Raw genomic sequence first — 15,298 nt, forward strand, 5'->3', positions numbered from 1 at the left:
TTGGACACACCTACTCATTCAAGGGTATTTCTTTATTTTTACTATTTTCTACATTGTAGAATAATAGTGAAGACATCAAAACTATGAAATAACACATATGGAATCATGTAATAACCAAAAAAGTGTTAATCAAATCTAAATATTTTTAATTTGAGATTCTTCAAAGTAACCACCCTTTGCCTTGATGACAAAGCATCAGCTGTCAGAGCAGTTTACCAATCACTGTACTTGTACTCAGCCAATCTGTAAATTGCACACCCAACTACCTCATCCCCATATTGTTATTTATGGTCTTGCTCTTTTGCACCCCAGTATCTCTACTTGCACATCATCGTCTGCACATCTATCACTCCAGTGTTCATTTGCTAAATTGTAATTATTTCGCCTCTATGGCCTATTTATTGCCTTACCTCCATACTCTTCTACATTTGCACACAAAGTACATATATTTTTCTATTGTGTTATTGACTGTATGTTTGTTTATGTTTAACTCTGTGTTTGTCAATGACTTGCGTACTGGGAGCGGAGTCAGGTGCAGGAGAGCAGAGAGTTGTGAACAGGCGCACACTTTATTGAGGCAGGAGAAACCAACAGATGGACGCCACTGCGTCGAAACCTCCAGCCAATGCAAAAGTGCAAACGCGCAAACAGTCACAATAATATTGTATAAACACAATAACATACCTCGTGAAATAAAACACGGAATAATCGCATACCAGTAAAGCGTGTCCACATAGACATGTAACACAAAATAATCTCACACAAAGACATGAGGGGGAACAGAGGAATAAATACATGTAGTGTGATTGGGGAATGAAAACCAGGTGTGCAGGGAACAAGACAAAACAAATGGAAAAATGAAAAATGGAGCGGCGATGGAAAGCCGGTGACGTCGACCGCCAAACTCTGCCCGAACAAGGAGAGGGGCCGACTTCGGCGGAAGTCGTGACAGTGTTGTTGTTTTTGTCGCACTGCTTTGCTTTATCTTGGCCAGGTCGCAGTTGTAAATGAGAACTTGTTCTCAACTGGCCTACCTGGTTAAATAAAGGTGAAATAAAAATAAATAAAAATGACAAATTTGCACACTCTTGGCATTCTCTCAACCAGCTTCATGAGGAATGCTTTTCCAACAGTCTTGAAGGAGTTCCCACATATGCTGAGCACCAAACTTTTGACTGGTACTGTATGTACACACAGACTGTCTCTGACATGTCAAATCAACATATCACAAAGACATAGATATTCAACGATAATAACCCTTATAGTCAGGCGTATACATATTGCATATATTCATATTCTGTATATTATGTAGTCCACGCACGCACGCACACACACACACACACACACACACACACACACACACACACACACACACACACACACACACACACACACACACACACACACACACACACACACACACACACACACACACACCACAGATGCTTTGTATTGGTCTTCTCATGTTGTCTGAGTCGTTTGACGGAGTAAATAGTTTGGAGAGATTTGCATTTGCAATTCTAAAGTCAGTCAAACAGGCTTAGAATACTTTATTGGCATGAGGCACTTAGGCTTTTAAACAATACAGTATGTAAATGTCCCTCAAGACACAGAACGCTGTGTACCAAAACAAGAACAAAAACCAGAAAGACACAACACAACATAACAGACCCCCCTCCCACGTCCCAATTTCTCTCTCTCTCTCTGTTCTCATCCCTCTCTCACTTCTTTCACTGTGCTTTTGTTCAATTTTTTACCCTGCCTCCACCTGTGGATGTGATGATGTCCTTTTAGACAGCTTGATGACAGACTGCGGTGTTAGTTGAGGATCAGTTTGGCCATTCTAGCACACTGTGGTTGAAGGCAGTCTTTGAACACCTTACTGTCTAACAGTCAAAGACAGTGTAATACAATCACAGTGGCTGTAGAGCCCCGAGCCATGGTACAGGATCAGACCCTGCTGCTCTGTCTGTGGCACTGAGACTTTTACAGCTCTGAATACAGAGAAAAGGCCATGAACAAAGACAATTAGGATGCTGCCATTCAGGTTCAAGATTATCCATTTCTCCTGACTGATCCTGCTCACTGGCTAGAACGAGATGCAGCAGATCTCATTGGAATGAGGATGGCACTGGAATTGACCTCAGGTGTGTGAGATGTGTGTGTGTGTGTGTGTATGTGGGTTAGACTGTGTGTGTGTGTGTGTGTGTGTGTGTGTGTGTGTGTGTGTGTGTGTGTGTGTGTGTGTGTGTGTGTGTGTGTGTGTGTGTGTGTGTGTGTGTGTGTGTGTGTGTGTCTGTTGTGTGTGTGGGTGAGAGTGTGTGTGTGCCTGCGAACTGTATGCGTACAAGTGCATCATTGCGACGAGTGGATTTTTTTGTTCGCACTAATGGCATCTTTAGCAAGACCGTTACGATGGAAACCACGTTACCACGGAAACGCAACCTGTCTCTATGAATTGGAAGTATATCTCAGCCTCTCTCTCTCTCTTTTCCTATCTCTCGCCTTCTCTACCTTTCTCTCCCGACCTGATAGTGCAGCTGATGCCAGTTGAGAGGTGTACACATCAGAGAGAGAGAGAGAGAAAGGGAGAGAGAGAGAAAGGGAGAGAGAGAGAGAGAGAGAGATAAAGTGTGTGGGTTAGAGGTGAGGAGTGGGGGCAGAGGTCATGAGTCATGAGGCAGAGAGCAGCAGCTGTAAGAACTGTTGCTCTGAAAGAGAGAGGAGGATGAGAGGTGGATGTGTGTAAAGGAATAGACAGAAGGATGGATGGAGAATTGTGGCAAACGGGGCAAACGTTAAACTGAAAGAGTAAGTAGAGGGTAGTTGGATAAATAATTGCTCACACAGTTGGGTGGAATGGAGAGATGGGGTGAGAAATAATGAAATCAAAAGAGTTCAGATTGAGTTAGAGAGAGAGATAGAGGAAGAGTTCTGCTCCATATGTATTTGGGGAGAATAGAAAGGAGGGAGGGAGAGAGGGAGAGAGGGAGAGAGGGAGAGAGGGAGAGAGAGAGAGAGAGAGAGAGAGAGAGAGAGAGAGAGAGAGAGAGAGAGAGAGAGAGAGATGGGGAGAGAGAGAGAGATGGGGAGAGAGAGAGAGAGAGAGAGAGAGAGAGAGAGAGAGAGAGAGAGAGAGAGAGAGAGAGAGAGAGAGAGATTGATTATGCTCTTGTAAGTGCTTTTGGCATTATTGGAACAATGCTGTCCTCCCAATCCAGCCAATTTGAATTAACATTGTGGAGAGAGTGATTGAGAGAGAAATGGAGAACCTGGCAAAGAGATAGCAAGAGAAGAGTAACGGCGGATGCTGAGCGAAGGGGCGCTTTGGCAGTCAGACAGAGAGGGAGTGAGTGAGGGTCTGGAAGGAGGACAGAGAGATGGATATAAAAAGGGGGGTTTAAGTAGGACAGAGATACAGTGAGCTCCAAAAGTATTGGGACAGTGACACATTTTTTGTTGTTTTGGCTCTGCACAAATACCATACCCCCAAGACATGCTAACCTCTCACCATTAATATAACAGGGGATGTTAGCATTCTTTCGGGTTATGATATTTATGCCTCTGTAACTTTCTCACTTATCATTATTAACAATTCATTCAGGATTATCCTTAATCATGGTAGAATCCACATTAATGTAGAACTATTTAGAAACATATTCTATTCTTATTTACAATAAAAGTGACTCCAAAATTACACGATACATTATTTACCATTAACTTAAATTCGGCACAAAATAATCTGAAACACAACCAAAACAAACAATAAATGCATCCAACAAATTTATAGAGTCACAAGCTTGATGTAGTCATGGGACCAAATACTTAACTTTTGACTGCTTTAATACACATATAAGTGAATGTGTCCCAATACTTTTGGTCCCCTAAAATGTGGGGACTATGTACAAAAAGTGCCAAAAGAGACAAAGAGAACAAGAGAACAAAGAGACAAAGAGAACAAGATAATGGTAGGGTGTGGAAGAAGTTCCTAAAGCACCGACAACCTCATTGCATTTTGGTACACCAGAATTACATTCATTTCCAATGAATCGCTGCGTTTGCCTTGCAGCATTGCGTTGCAGAGGCAGTTGCAGTGCGTTCGGTGTGGTGCATACGTTGGATTTATCTAAAGTATGTGTCAAACTGTCTGCATAGACGGCTTGACAGAAATGGTAGCAGAAGGTGAATGTTGAACTATTGTTGCATACATATCCAAATGATGCTGCACACTAATTTTGTCGGTGTGTTCTAAGTGCAAGAGAGATGGAGGGACACTGAGAGAACATGTGAGAATTTGAAACAAGGATGGAAAGAGATTGAGAAAAAAGGTGTGAGGGTCTGCTGGAGGAACCAGAAGAGGAGAGTGAGGGATGGATGGAGACACAGAGAGAGAGACAGGATGGTGAGAGCGTGAGGAGCTGGAAGAGGAGAGTGAGGGATGGATGGAGACAGAGAGAGAGACAGGATGGTGAGAGCGTGAGGAGCTGGAAGAGGAGAGTGAGGGATGGATGGAGACAGAGAGAGAGACAGGATGGTGAGAGCGTGAGGAGCTGGAAGAGGAGAGTGAGGGATGGATGGAGACACAGAGAGAGAGACAGGATGGTGAGAGCGTGAGGAGCTGGAAGAGGAGAGTGAGGGATGGATGGAGACAGAGAGAGAGACAGGATGGTGAGAGCGTGAGGAGCTGGAAGAGGAGAGTGAGGGATGGATGGAGACAGAGAGAGAGACAGGATGGTGAGAGCGTGAGGAGCTGGAAGAGGAGAGTGAGGGATGGATGGAGACACAGAGAGAGAGACAGGATGGTGAGAGCGTGAGGAGCTGGAAGAGGAGAGTGAGGGATGGATGGAGACACAGAGAGAGAGACAGGATGGTGAGAGCGTGAGGAGCTGGAAGAGGAGAGTGAGGGATGGATGGAGACACACAGAGAGAGACAGGATGGTGAGAGCGTGAGGAGCTGGAAGAGGAGAAGATGGGAGGTAGAGAGATGGGAGAGCGAGATAGATGGATCTGAAGGGACAGAGAGCAAGATGGGCGGAGAGATAGATGGAAGACAAATGTACTGTACACTCACAAGGTTATAAGCATTTGTCTCATTTGATTCCTTTTGCAAACTCAACTTCCTCCCTCCCTACTGCCCTTGCTTCTCTCCCTGCCTTCTTTCCCTCTCTCCCTCCCTCTCCCTGACTGCTTGCTGATTGAGGAGGAGTGACCCTGGACATATTGACTGAATCAGCCAGACAAATAAAACAAACATTAAGTGTTTTTTTAATACTGTATGGGAATACATTATTCTCAGGATAATACGCTGAACTAATTGAAATGAAAAGCCATAGATGGACGGCTGGCCTCTTTTGCTAAATTAGATTTGGTGGAATTTAATATTTGTGCCGTGAATGATTCATTCCTTTGTATTTAACTGAGGGTTAAATGTGTGTGTGTGTGTGTGTGTGTGTGCGTGTGTGTGTGTGCATGTGTGTGCGTGTATGTGTGTGTGTGTGTGTGTGTGTGTGTATGTGTGTGTGTGTGTGTGTGTGTTAGTAACTGTGTATATTTGACTTTTGGCTTTACACACGCAAATTAGCAAAGAGTTGATGAGGGAGAGTGGAGAACACACACAGGGGCCTATAAGCATAACATCACTGTAGCGATGGTCTCAGTGTGCGTGGAGGCCAGGGGGTGTTGAGTCAGACGGCTAGTAGAATAATGAGGGATAAGAGGTGCCTCCGTACCTTAAAGGGCTTTGGCCCCATCTGATGACCCGCCGCCCAACTAATATCACTCCATTTGATATCTCACTGTGTAAATGGCCAGTGGCATGGTTCAGTAGGAGTGCTCTGTTAGCAGCGGTAGCAGTGGAGCGCAGGTTGCTGGGAGTCAGTGTTGTCTTGTGGGTGTGCTGAGATTAGTATGTATAACGTAGAGCTGCTGGCAATATCTGACTCAGACACAGCTATTTATTCGGGGTTTGTGGCTTCCATGCATCTTCGCTGGCAAAAGTGTCTGTATTTCAATTACAGATGGTGTCTGGATAGTTTCTCACAATATGAGAATAACCAGCTGAGATTCCAGTGTTTTATCTCAGTGTATTATTCAGGTCTAGTGTTGTATCCATAAAGGACATTTTCTTTCAAGTAGTACATCAAGATGCTGAGCGTGAAATGGATAGCGTTGTCGTAGGGTGGTGTGTGTGTATGTGCGTGTCTGTAGGGTGTGTGTGTATGTGCGTGTGTGTAGGGTGTGTGTGTATGTGCGTGTGTGTAGGGTGTGTGTGTATGTGCGTGTGTGTAGGGTGTGTGTGTATGTGCGTGTGTGTAGGGTGTGTGTGTATGTGCGTGTGTGTAGGGTGTGTGTGTATGTGCGTGTGTGTAGGGTGTGTGTGTATGTGCGTGTGTGTAGGGTGCATGTGCGTGTCTGTAGGGTGTGCGTATGTGCATGTCTATAGGGTGTGTGTGTATGTGTGTATGTGCGTGTCTGTAGGGTGTGTGTGTATGTGCGTGTCTGTAGGGTGTGTGTGTTTGTGCGTGTCTGTAGGGTGTGTGTGTATGTGCGTGTCTGTAGGGTGTGTGTGTATGTGCGTGTCTGTAGGGCGTGTGTGTATGTGCGTGTCTGTAGGGCGTGTGTGTATGTGCGTGTCTGTAGGGCGTATGTGTATGTGCGTGTCTGTAGGGTGTGTGTGTATGTGCGTGTCTGTAGGGTGTGTGTGTATGTGCGTGTCTGTAGGGTGTGTGTGTATGTGCGTGTCTGTAGGGCGTGTGTACTGTACAGTATGTGCTCATGATGTCAATTTGTTGCATATATTTTTAGAATCTTTCGGAAATGTATTTATTGTATTCAGCTCAGATAGAGAGTGAGCATGGAACATGGGAGCAGAGAAAAGGATACATGTGGAAAAGTGGAGAAACAAAAGCTTTGCTTGAAATAGAGACGTGTTTTCAATTAATTCCCAAAGAGAGACAGATTATCCTATTGTAGATATTCAGTTTCCAATGGTTGCTGCATACGAGCATCTTGTGGGAGTTGATACTGTCGATATGTTGAAGTGGCTGCCGTTGTTGAAAACGACTGTACAGTATATTTTGCCCTGGCGTCCCTAAATTCACTGTCATGTTGACTCAACCCCAGTTTGAATGTGAACTTGTCTTCCTGCTCAATGACACAGAGAGGGAAAGCGTGTGAGAGAGGTATAGAGAAGGTGGCTGCCAGAGGCTTGTCTGTACTGTGCCACAGCTGGTGAGGCAGTGTGCAGTCACAGTGTGGGAGAGGAAGTGCAGCCTCACTCCAGCGTCTGTGCTGCTCTCTGTCCGCCTGCCGCTGTTAGGAGGATGGAGGGATGATAGCCAGTGGATGGATGCATGCAGGGTGGGTTGTAATAGGGTTTGAACAATATCACATTTTGATAATAGTGATGATAGGAATATAGTCGTTTAGCAGATGCTTTAATCCAAAGAGAAATTCCACGGTAATGGAATTACACTGAGACTGGGCCACATTCAGCATGCTGGATATGTTCTAACTTTAAGTCGCTTTGGGGAAATTCCATGGTAACAGAATTACGCTGATGTATATCAAACAAAAACCATTGATTTCAAAGTTTAACAAACCATAGAACATAGAATTTCCACTGAAAATGTCACAAAAACACATTTACAGGAATAACTGTGCAAATACAAAGTTTGGTAAAAGAATACAACGGAGGGAGATTCTGTTACCAAACTTTGCATCCTGCACAGTTTTCCCAGTAAATGTTTTTAAAGAAATTGTTCAAAGATTTTTCCAAAAAGTCATTGTTGTATAGTTTGTTAAACTTTAAAATAAATGTTTTTTGTTCGGCATACATTAAAAAAAAATCTGAGTGTAATTCTGTTGCCATGGAAAGCGACTTGAAATGAACAGATATTCAGTATGCTGTATGTGGCCCATTGCAGGAAATGAACCATTTTGCTGTTGAAGGCACCCTGATATGATGATTATATAACAAGTATTTCTCACTTGGGGTCAAGTCCCGGTCACTCAACCTTTTATTATAGCTGTGCAGTTTTGGAAGGATCTCGTCAATGTTTTACATCATTTCGTTTTATTCTACATTGTCCTACTTCATTAAAATAGAATTTTAGATTTCATCCATATGTATGCCAAATATAAAAAAGTAACCCTCTTTTTCACTCTCTACCCTTTCTCGTGCTATCTCTTCCTCTCGCCCCTCTCCCCCTCTCCCTCTGTTCTTCTTTTCAAATTCAGTTCAAAGGTGAACTTTATTGGCTTATTGGCATGACTGCTGTGTTGCCAAAGCAGTTGAACACTGGATAAGCAGCACATCACTGTAGAGCAGTCTCCTTTAATCCCTCCCTCCCTCCCTCCCTCCCTCCCTCCCTCCCTCCCTCCCTCCCCCCCTCCCTCCCTCCCTCCCTCCCTCCCTCCCTCCCTCCCTCCCTCCCTCCCTCCCTCCCTCCCTCCCTCCCTCCCTCCCTCCCTCCCTCCCTCCCTCCCTCCCTCCCTCCCTCTCACATTCAGGTTCAAAAGAGTCTTTATTGGCTTGACATGGTTATACATGTACTACACCAGTGTTAACACACTCTCTCACTATGTTCTGTCTGTTCTCTTTCTCTCTCTCCAATAATACTTCTCTATATTGTTTTTTACTGTTGATGGGTTCCATGGGCTCCCGAGTGGCGCAGCGGTCTAAGACACTGCATCTCAGTGCAAGAGGTGTTACTACAGTCCTTGGTTTGAATCCAGGCTGCATCACATCCGGCTGCGATTGGGAGTCCCATAGGGCGGCGCACAATTGTTCCAGCGCCGTCCGGGTTTGGCCGGGGTAGGCCGTCATTGTAAAATAAAAATGTGTTCTTAACTGACTTACCTAGTTAAATATATAAAAATACAAGTAAAAAGAATGTCTGTGTGCTCTGCAGAATGTGTGTGAGAGATGTGAGGGAGAGAGAATAGATGGGAGTGAATTAAACATTTTTGATGGTGGAAAGGAGGTTGCTGGGTTTACTGGTTGATGACATTAATGTGCCATTGTTCCATTTACATATTGTTGTGTTTTAAAGCTTTGGCAGCGTCGCCTTTCATGCCAGTCTGAATCTCAGGGAGAGCTAGTGTGTGTGGGAGTGTGTGTGTGTGTGTGTGTGTGTGTGTGTGTGTGTGTGTGTGTGTGTGTGTGTGTGTGTGTGTGTGTGTGTGTGTGTGTGTGTGTGTGTGTGTGTGTGTGTGTGTGTGTGTGTGTGTGTGTGTGTGTCCTCGTTCTGCCAGGCGTGACACTGGCACACTAACGTGCCCTTGGGCCGTGGCTGGCTGACAAAACTCCTACAAGGCATGTGTCTGCTGTGGCTTTTTAGGTTCTGGTGGGAGAGCATCCAACCTGCCACTGGACTCATGAATTGTTACGAGTATGAGTCCCTTGTTAACTCTCTGACTTGGTCTGACTCCGTCTGTGAAGTGGGACAACAGGACAAGCATCTCTTTCCACCTCTCATACACACGCACGCACGCACGCACGCACGCACGCACGCACGCACGCACGCACGCACGCACGCACGCACGCACGCACGCACGCACACACACACACACACACACACACACACACACACACACACACACATACATACACACACACACACAGGACAAGCGACCTGAATATGGCATTTCAAGGGGACTGTTGTGGTATCAGTGATTTAAAAAGGAGGAGGGGTCTTGGGTGGCTCAGTGACAAAGCAGTGAGAGGCAGCTAGAGGAGGAGGGAGTGTGTAGATTGGCTTATTGTCTTACCCTGTCTTGTAACATGTTCCGCTTTGGAAATACTCCTGTCATGCCAATAAAGCATATTTGAATTTTAATCGGGCTAATTGGTGGGAACACGGGTAAAGAGGAGCTGCAAGGGAGGGAGAAAAAGGAGAAAGCGGGTGGTCTTTTCACACTGACAGTGACGGAGAGCGTGCTTACATGTTGCCTGAAAAAGAACACATAGAAACTCAGACACTCACTCACACAGAGACCTAGTTGACCTGTCTGAGCTGTCCATGAGGTGGGGATGTGTTCTGGGTGCAGGGTTAGGGGCGGAGGCTGACCACTGCCTCTGTCCTGCCCTGCTCTACCGCCTGTGTGTGTGAGAGTGAACGCATTGAGGCAAACCTGGTGTTACCTCCAGCTCTGTGGGTGCTGGCACGGGGAGTCAGTGTCTGTTAGCACAGAGACGTCTGAGTGTGAAGTGGCGAGACGCGGCCACAGCATGACCATGCCTCAGGGCCTGGTGTGGCAGCGAAAGAGGACAGGTGAAATTTAGGATGAGGGCAGAGAGAGAGTTAGGTAGAGAGAGAGAGAGAGAGAGAGAGAGAGAGAGAGAGAGAGAGAGAGAGTGCAGCAAAGGATTAACCTAAGACGGGGGTTTTGAGTGCATGTCATGACCACAGGAGATGTTGTGGGCTGACCAGTATTTCTGCAGCCTTTTTATTAAGACAGAGCTGGTAATGGGTGGAAAGACGTCAAACTGCTGCAGCCCTCAGTTGGTTGCCGTCTAAAGTTAGACAAGAAATGCGCCATAGAGAAACGATCTGTGTGAGTTAAGTGGTTCGGGTTTCAGTCAGCCAACGTCTCATGTCGAAAGGCAAAACAAAGAGCTCTCCGTTTTTTTCCCCCATGGTCTTCCGTTGGTTCCTCTTCTCTTTTCCCTGGAAGGGCTGCTGCGACGGGTGGTTACATTATAATCACAATCATGTTAGGGGCAAAATTAGCCAAATATTTTAATCAAGACCTGGGATTTTTTAATTAGGGTTCAAAAAGTAGTTAGAATAAGGTCAGCGCTAATTAGGTGATGGTCTGACAAATGTGAGAACTAATTAAGTTTGCATGTGTTTGATTAAAGATAAGGAGGTTTTTATGATAAGAAATATGATGATGAAGCATGAGAGCAGGGAAGAGAGGGGAAGAGAGGGGAAGAGAGGCAGGTCTAATTGAGGTAGAGATTATACTTGTGTGAGTGAGAGAGCTGGAGAGAGACAGAGAGAGAGGGACAGAATGAGACACAAGTGAGTGAACATGTTCATTACATTTTTTGAAACTCATTTTGATTATGTATTCTGAGTGCATGCATTATTTGTGTTCATATCAGCATGTTTGATTGGACAATTCTGTTAGCAATTCTGTACTTTATGAGGTGTTGTGTGTGTGTATCCTGCACTGTAGATTCTAAACAAGCTAGTCTTCTAGCAAGACCCAGCTGTTCCTTCTCTCTCTCTCTCTCTCTTTCTCTCTCCCACTTGCTCTCTCTCTCTCTCTCTCTCCCCCTCTCTCTCTCGCTCTCTCTCTTTCTCTTCGTCTTGCTCTCCTGCCTCGCTCTTGCATCTCTACCCATCAGGCAGTGCAGAGCAGCAGTCAATAGCAACCCCCCCCTCGCTCATGTTCAAAGAACCCTTTATAGGCAGGATAGAAATATGCATTGTCAAAACCTTGGAGCAGACAGCACACTCACACAAGTAGAAAAACAGCAATGGTGGTTATGAAAAAAATCAAATACACTTGAACATTCTTCAAAACGGCAAAAAATCTATATTGTTGCTGAGGCAGAGACCAGGTACTCTTACAGGCTTGCAGTAATGCAAAGCACACCCACATACGGAATACAATGTACATTGAATACTTGTGTGGGTTCGGGTGGCGTGGACTATATGTCCTCACTATACTGTATATGCTGTACTGTAGGTAACTTTGTCCCAGATCTGTTTGTGTGCAGTCAGTGTACATAACATACTGTACTCCTTACGCTGTGCTTATGGTGCATAGATGTATCCCTGTGTATTTTTGCCTCTTGCATACATATTTTTGCCTCTTGCATACAGGTTGTGCCTGTATGCACGTATTCAGAGGCAGGGCTGGGAGAAGCTCCATTTCTTTGTGGGCATTGGTGTGTCCCTGCGTGTGTAATTGAAATACCTGAGTTATTGACTCTCTCCCTCCAAGTCAAATGGCAGCTTGGTGAGTGTGTGAGCTCTCTCATTGGACAGCTGTGGGGCAGGCAGCCAGGCAGAGAGAGGACCGATCTCCGGCTCTGTCAGATAGGGTTGGTAATAGTCAGGGACCTCACGATGTTAGGTGTCGAAATGTATTGCGATTTCCACGATTCTATATGTATTGTGATCCCATACTGCGATTTTATGTTCCAAACAAATTGCTCACTATATGTCTGCTGCAGAGGGACAAGAGAGAACATGAGAAAATGAGTTTTGATCAGTCAGGAAATAAAAGTGCTGAAGACATGTTGGCTCACTATTTAAAAATAAGATGGAGAACAAGCTGTAGGATGAAAAATACAGGAGTTTTGGCTCAGGTACAGCCGACTAGCGCTAGCTAACGCTACCTAGAATTTTTACAAATTGATACTTGGAGTCAAAGTATCAATATAATATTGTCAAGAAATAATATAGCGATATGTAACTGAATCGGTTGTTCCCCCCCTCACTACTGTCAGGGCTTCTGGGTGCTGCTGAGAGGAGGGCATACATGTGCATCCTGTCTGTCTCTGACAGCACCAATCGGCTGTGGGTTAGCAGCTGTGGCTGGCGCTGTCCTGACTCCCTGGCCCGCTGCTGCTCACTCACTCTGCAGTCTGTACCAGGTCACAGCCCACCAGCCACCCGCTCCCCTCATTGTTACCATAGACCCCCCTCCCTCCCCCCTCCCTCCCTCCATACTCACCTTCTCTCACAATTCCATTGCTCTCTCTGACTAATTTCTCTCCCTCCTTTCTTTTCTGTCAATTCCTCTCTCTTTTACCCTCTTCGTTCCTCACCCAGCTTACTCTCTCTGTCTCTCTCTCCCTTTATCCCCCAGTGTTGTTCCCTCTCTCCTCCTATTATTTAGCCTCTGTTTTGTGGTCCAGTACAGTAGACTGCAGTGGCTGCTTGGGACAGACAGAGACACACTCCCTCCTCAGGCATTTTAATGTGTGCTAATCGATACCCCAGCGCTCAGGGAGGTGATAATTCGGACTGACCTTAATTATTGTTGCTGTAAATGAAGCCAGTCTTTATTTGGCTCTGGGTCCTTTTTCTCTCTTTTCTTCTTCTCTTTTTTTTTCTTCTCCTCTTTTTTTTTGCTAATGAACATTCTGCGGACCTCTGGCTCTCTGAATGACTGCATGGGCCAGTACATTAACACTGCTCTTAGAAAGAGAGGAGGGGAGCTGCAGGGGACCGTGTGGAGGAGGGGGGCTGGAAATTCAATTATAACTGTGTCCTGGCAGTAATTTCACTGGAATAAATGGGACAGGGAGCGGGAGAGGAGATCACAGGAGAGAGATCACAGGAGAGAGGGACATGAGAAAGAAAGTGGCAAAAGGGGATGAGATGGGATGAAGGTAGTGTGTAGAGGGACACATGGAAGAGGGCTAGGCGGTCAATCATGGCTTAGTGGAGAGGAGGGTACAGTGGAAATTTACACTGACTTAGACATGTAGAATATACTGTTGTGGAATATACTGTTGTGGAATATACTGTTTATTCACAGTTATTATGTGCATGTACTGTATATCATATATAAGTGGCAAACACACACAGCATACTTATTCACCCCTTTCCACTGTGCCTTTTCAGTGGTTTAGTCTGATCTCATTCATGTGGAAACAAGGTAACGGATCAACCCATGTGTGTCCCCTGGGTTGTAGAGGTTAGGCTTTGATGTTGAGTGAAGCACGGATTCCTAAGCCAAAGAGATTTCAATACCCTGCCCGGCTGACAGACACGCCTGGTTTCACACTCCGACGCACACACTGACACACACAGAAACACGGCCGCACACACACACACACACACACACACACACACACACACACACACACACACACACACACACACACACACACACACACACATACAGTATTGGGGGAAAAACTGCAGAGTGTTGTCTAGACGCCTCCTCTCCAGTTCAATATTCAATGTGGACATGTAGCATAGCATTACTAACCTCCACTCTTCTGTTCCCCCAGGATGACAACTCTATGTTCTTCCAGTTCGGCCCGTCCATCGAGCAGCAGGCCTCGGTCATGCTCAACATCATGGAGGAGTACGACTGGTACATCTTCTCCATCGTCACCACATACTACCCCGGATACCTGGACTTTGTCACCAAGGTAACTCACCAATACACGCCCTCACGACAGGGTAGCTCTCTCTTTTTCCCTCCTTCATTTGAATACTGCCACCAGGCAGTCCATGAGCAGATTCTAACGTCACCGTGGACTTATAGTCTTAACTTCTAGGATAGTGATAGGAAGTCAACTACTAAGCCGGCGGCTAATCTCAACTTGTTCATGTAGTCAGGAAGTGTCAGTAGGTATTTAAATACTGTTACGTCGAGAGAAATCAGATTGGCCTTGACAAATGGCCCTTCAGCCCTCTCACACACCTCTATCTTCCTCAATGTCGTTGAACACTTTTTGTGATAACTCAATATTACATATTATCATACCCAACCCTACCTCTCACCCACCTACTTCTTCCTCCCTGGTCCCTCCGTCCCTCCCTCTACCCTGTAGATCCGGAGCACCATAGAGAACAGCTTTGTGGGCTGGGAGCTGGAGGAGGTTCTGCTGCTGGACATGTCAGTGGACGATGGAGACTCTAAGATCCAGAACCAGCTGAAGAAGCTGCAGAGCCCCGTCATCCTGTTGTACTGCACTAAGGAGGAGGCCAACACCATCTTCGAAGTGGCCCACTCCGTAGGGATCACGGGCTACGGCTACACCTGGATCGTCCCCTCGCTGGTGGCTGGGGATGCTGAAGTGATCCCTGCTGAGTTCCCTACAGGTTGGTTTGGAATAAGTTCTATGTGATTTATCTCCATTTAAAGTCTATGATTGGTTGCTGTTTTGATGTTGATATATAGTTGGGAATATGTGGCACCAGGTAGCTGGTACTGATCAAATCCTAACCTGAAATCCATGCACGCAATACACATTTTTGGGTGCAAAATCTTACATTGATATTTCTGCATGATTTACGATAAATCATCGTAAATCGCTTGCATCTCAAGTTGATGGATATTGCCCGTAATAATGTATTACCATGTTAGCTATGTAAATCATATGATGTGTGATGGTCGAGTGGGCGGGGTATTGAACATGTTTTTCTGCAGGTTTTAACTGTCCCTTGAGAAGGTTTGTCCTGCACATTAGTCTGTGACAGATGGCAGATACTGCATGAATTAAGGGTGTTTTGTGTCAAACTGTCAAAATCAACACTTCAGTTTATCACTGTTTGATGAATTTACAGTATAGGTCTTACAGTAACCTTCAGAATGTGAA

At 45.5% G+C, this 15,298-nt stretch overlaps 1 protein-coding gene across 1 annotated transcript in view; it reads left to right on the top strand.

Moving 5' to 3' along the window:
- Positions 1-15,298, top strand: part of LOC120044580 (glutamate receptor ionotropic, NMDA 2B-like) — a 53,034-nt gene that overhangs the window by 11,958 nt on the left and 25,778 nt on the right. Inside the window, exons 2-3 of the mRNA XM_038989243.1 lie at positions 13,982-14,125; positions 14,531-14,801. Coding sequence (XP_038845171.1) covers positions 13,982-14,125; positions 14,531-14,801 — 415 coding nt within the window. The remainder of the gene's footprint in view (positions 1-13,981; positions 14,126-14,530; positions 14,802-15,298) is intronic.

The sequence above is a fragment of the Salvelinus namaycush genome, chromosome 3 (assembly GCF_016432855.1).
Source record: "Salvelinus namaycush isolate Seneca chromosome 3, SaNama_1.0, whole genome shotgun sequence".
In the NCBI taxonomy this organism is placed as follows: domain Eukaryota; kingdom Metazoa; phylum Chordata; class Actinopteri; order Salmoniformes; family Salmonidae; genus Salvelinus; species Salvelinus namaycush.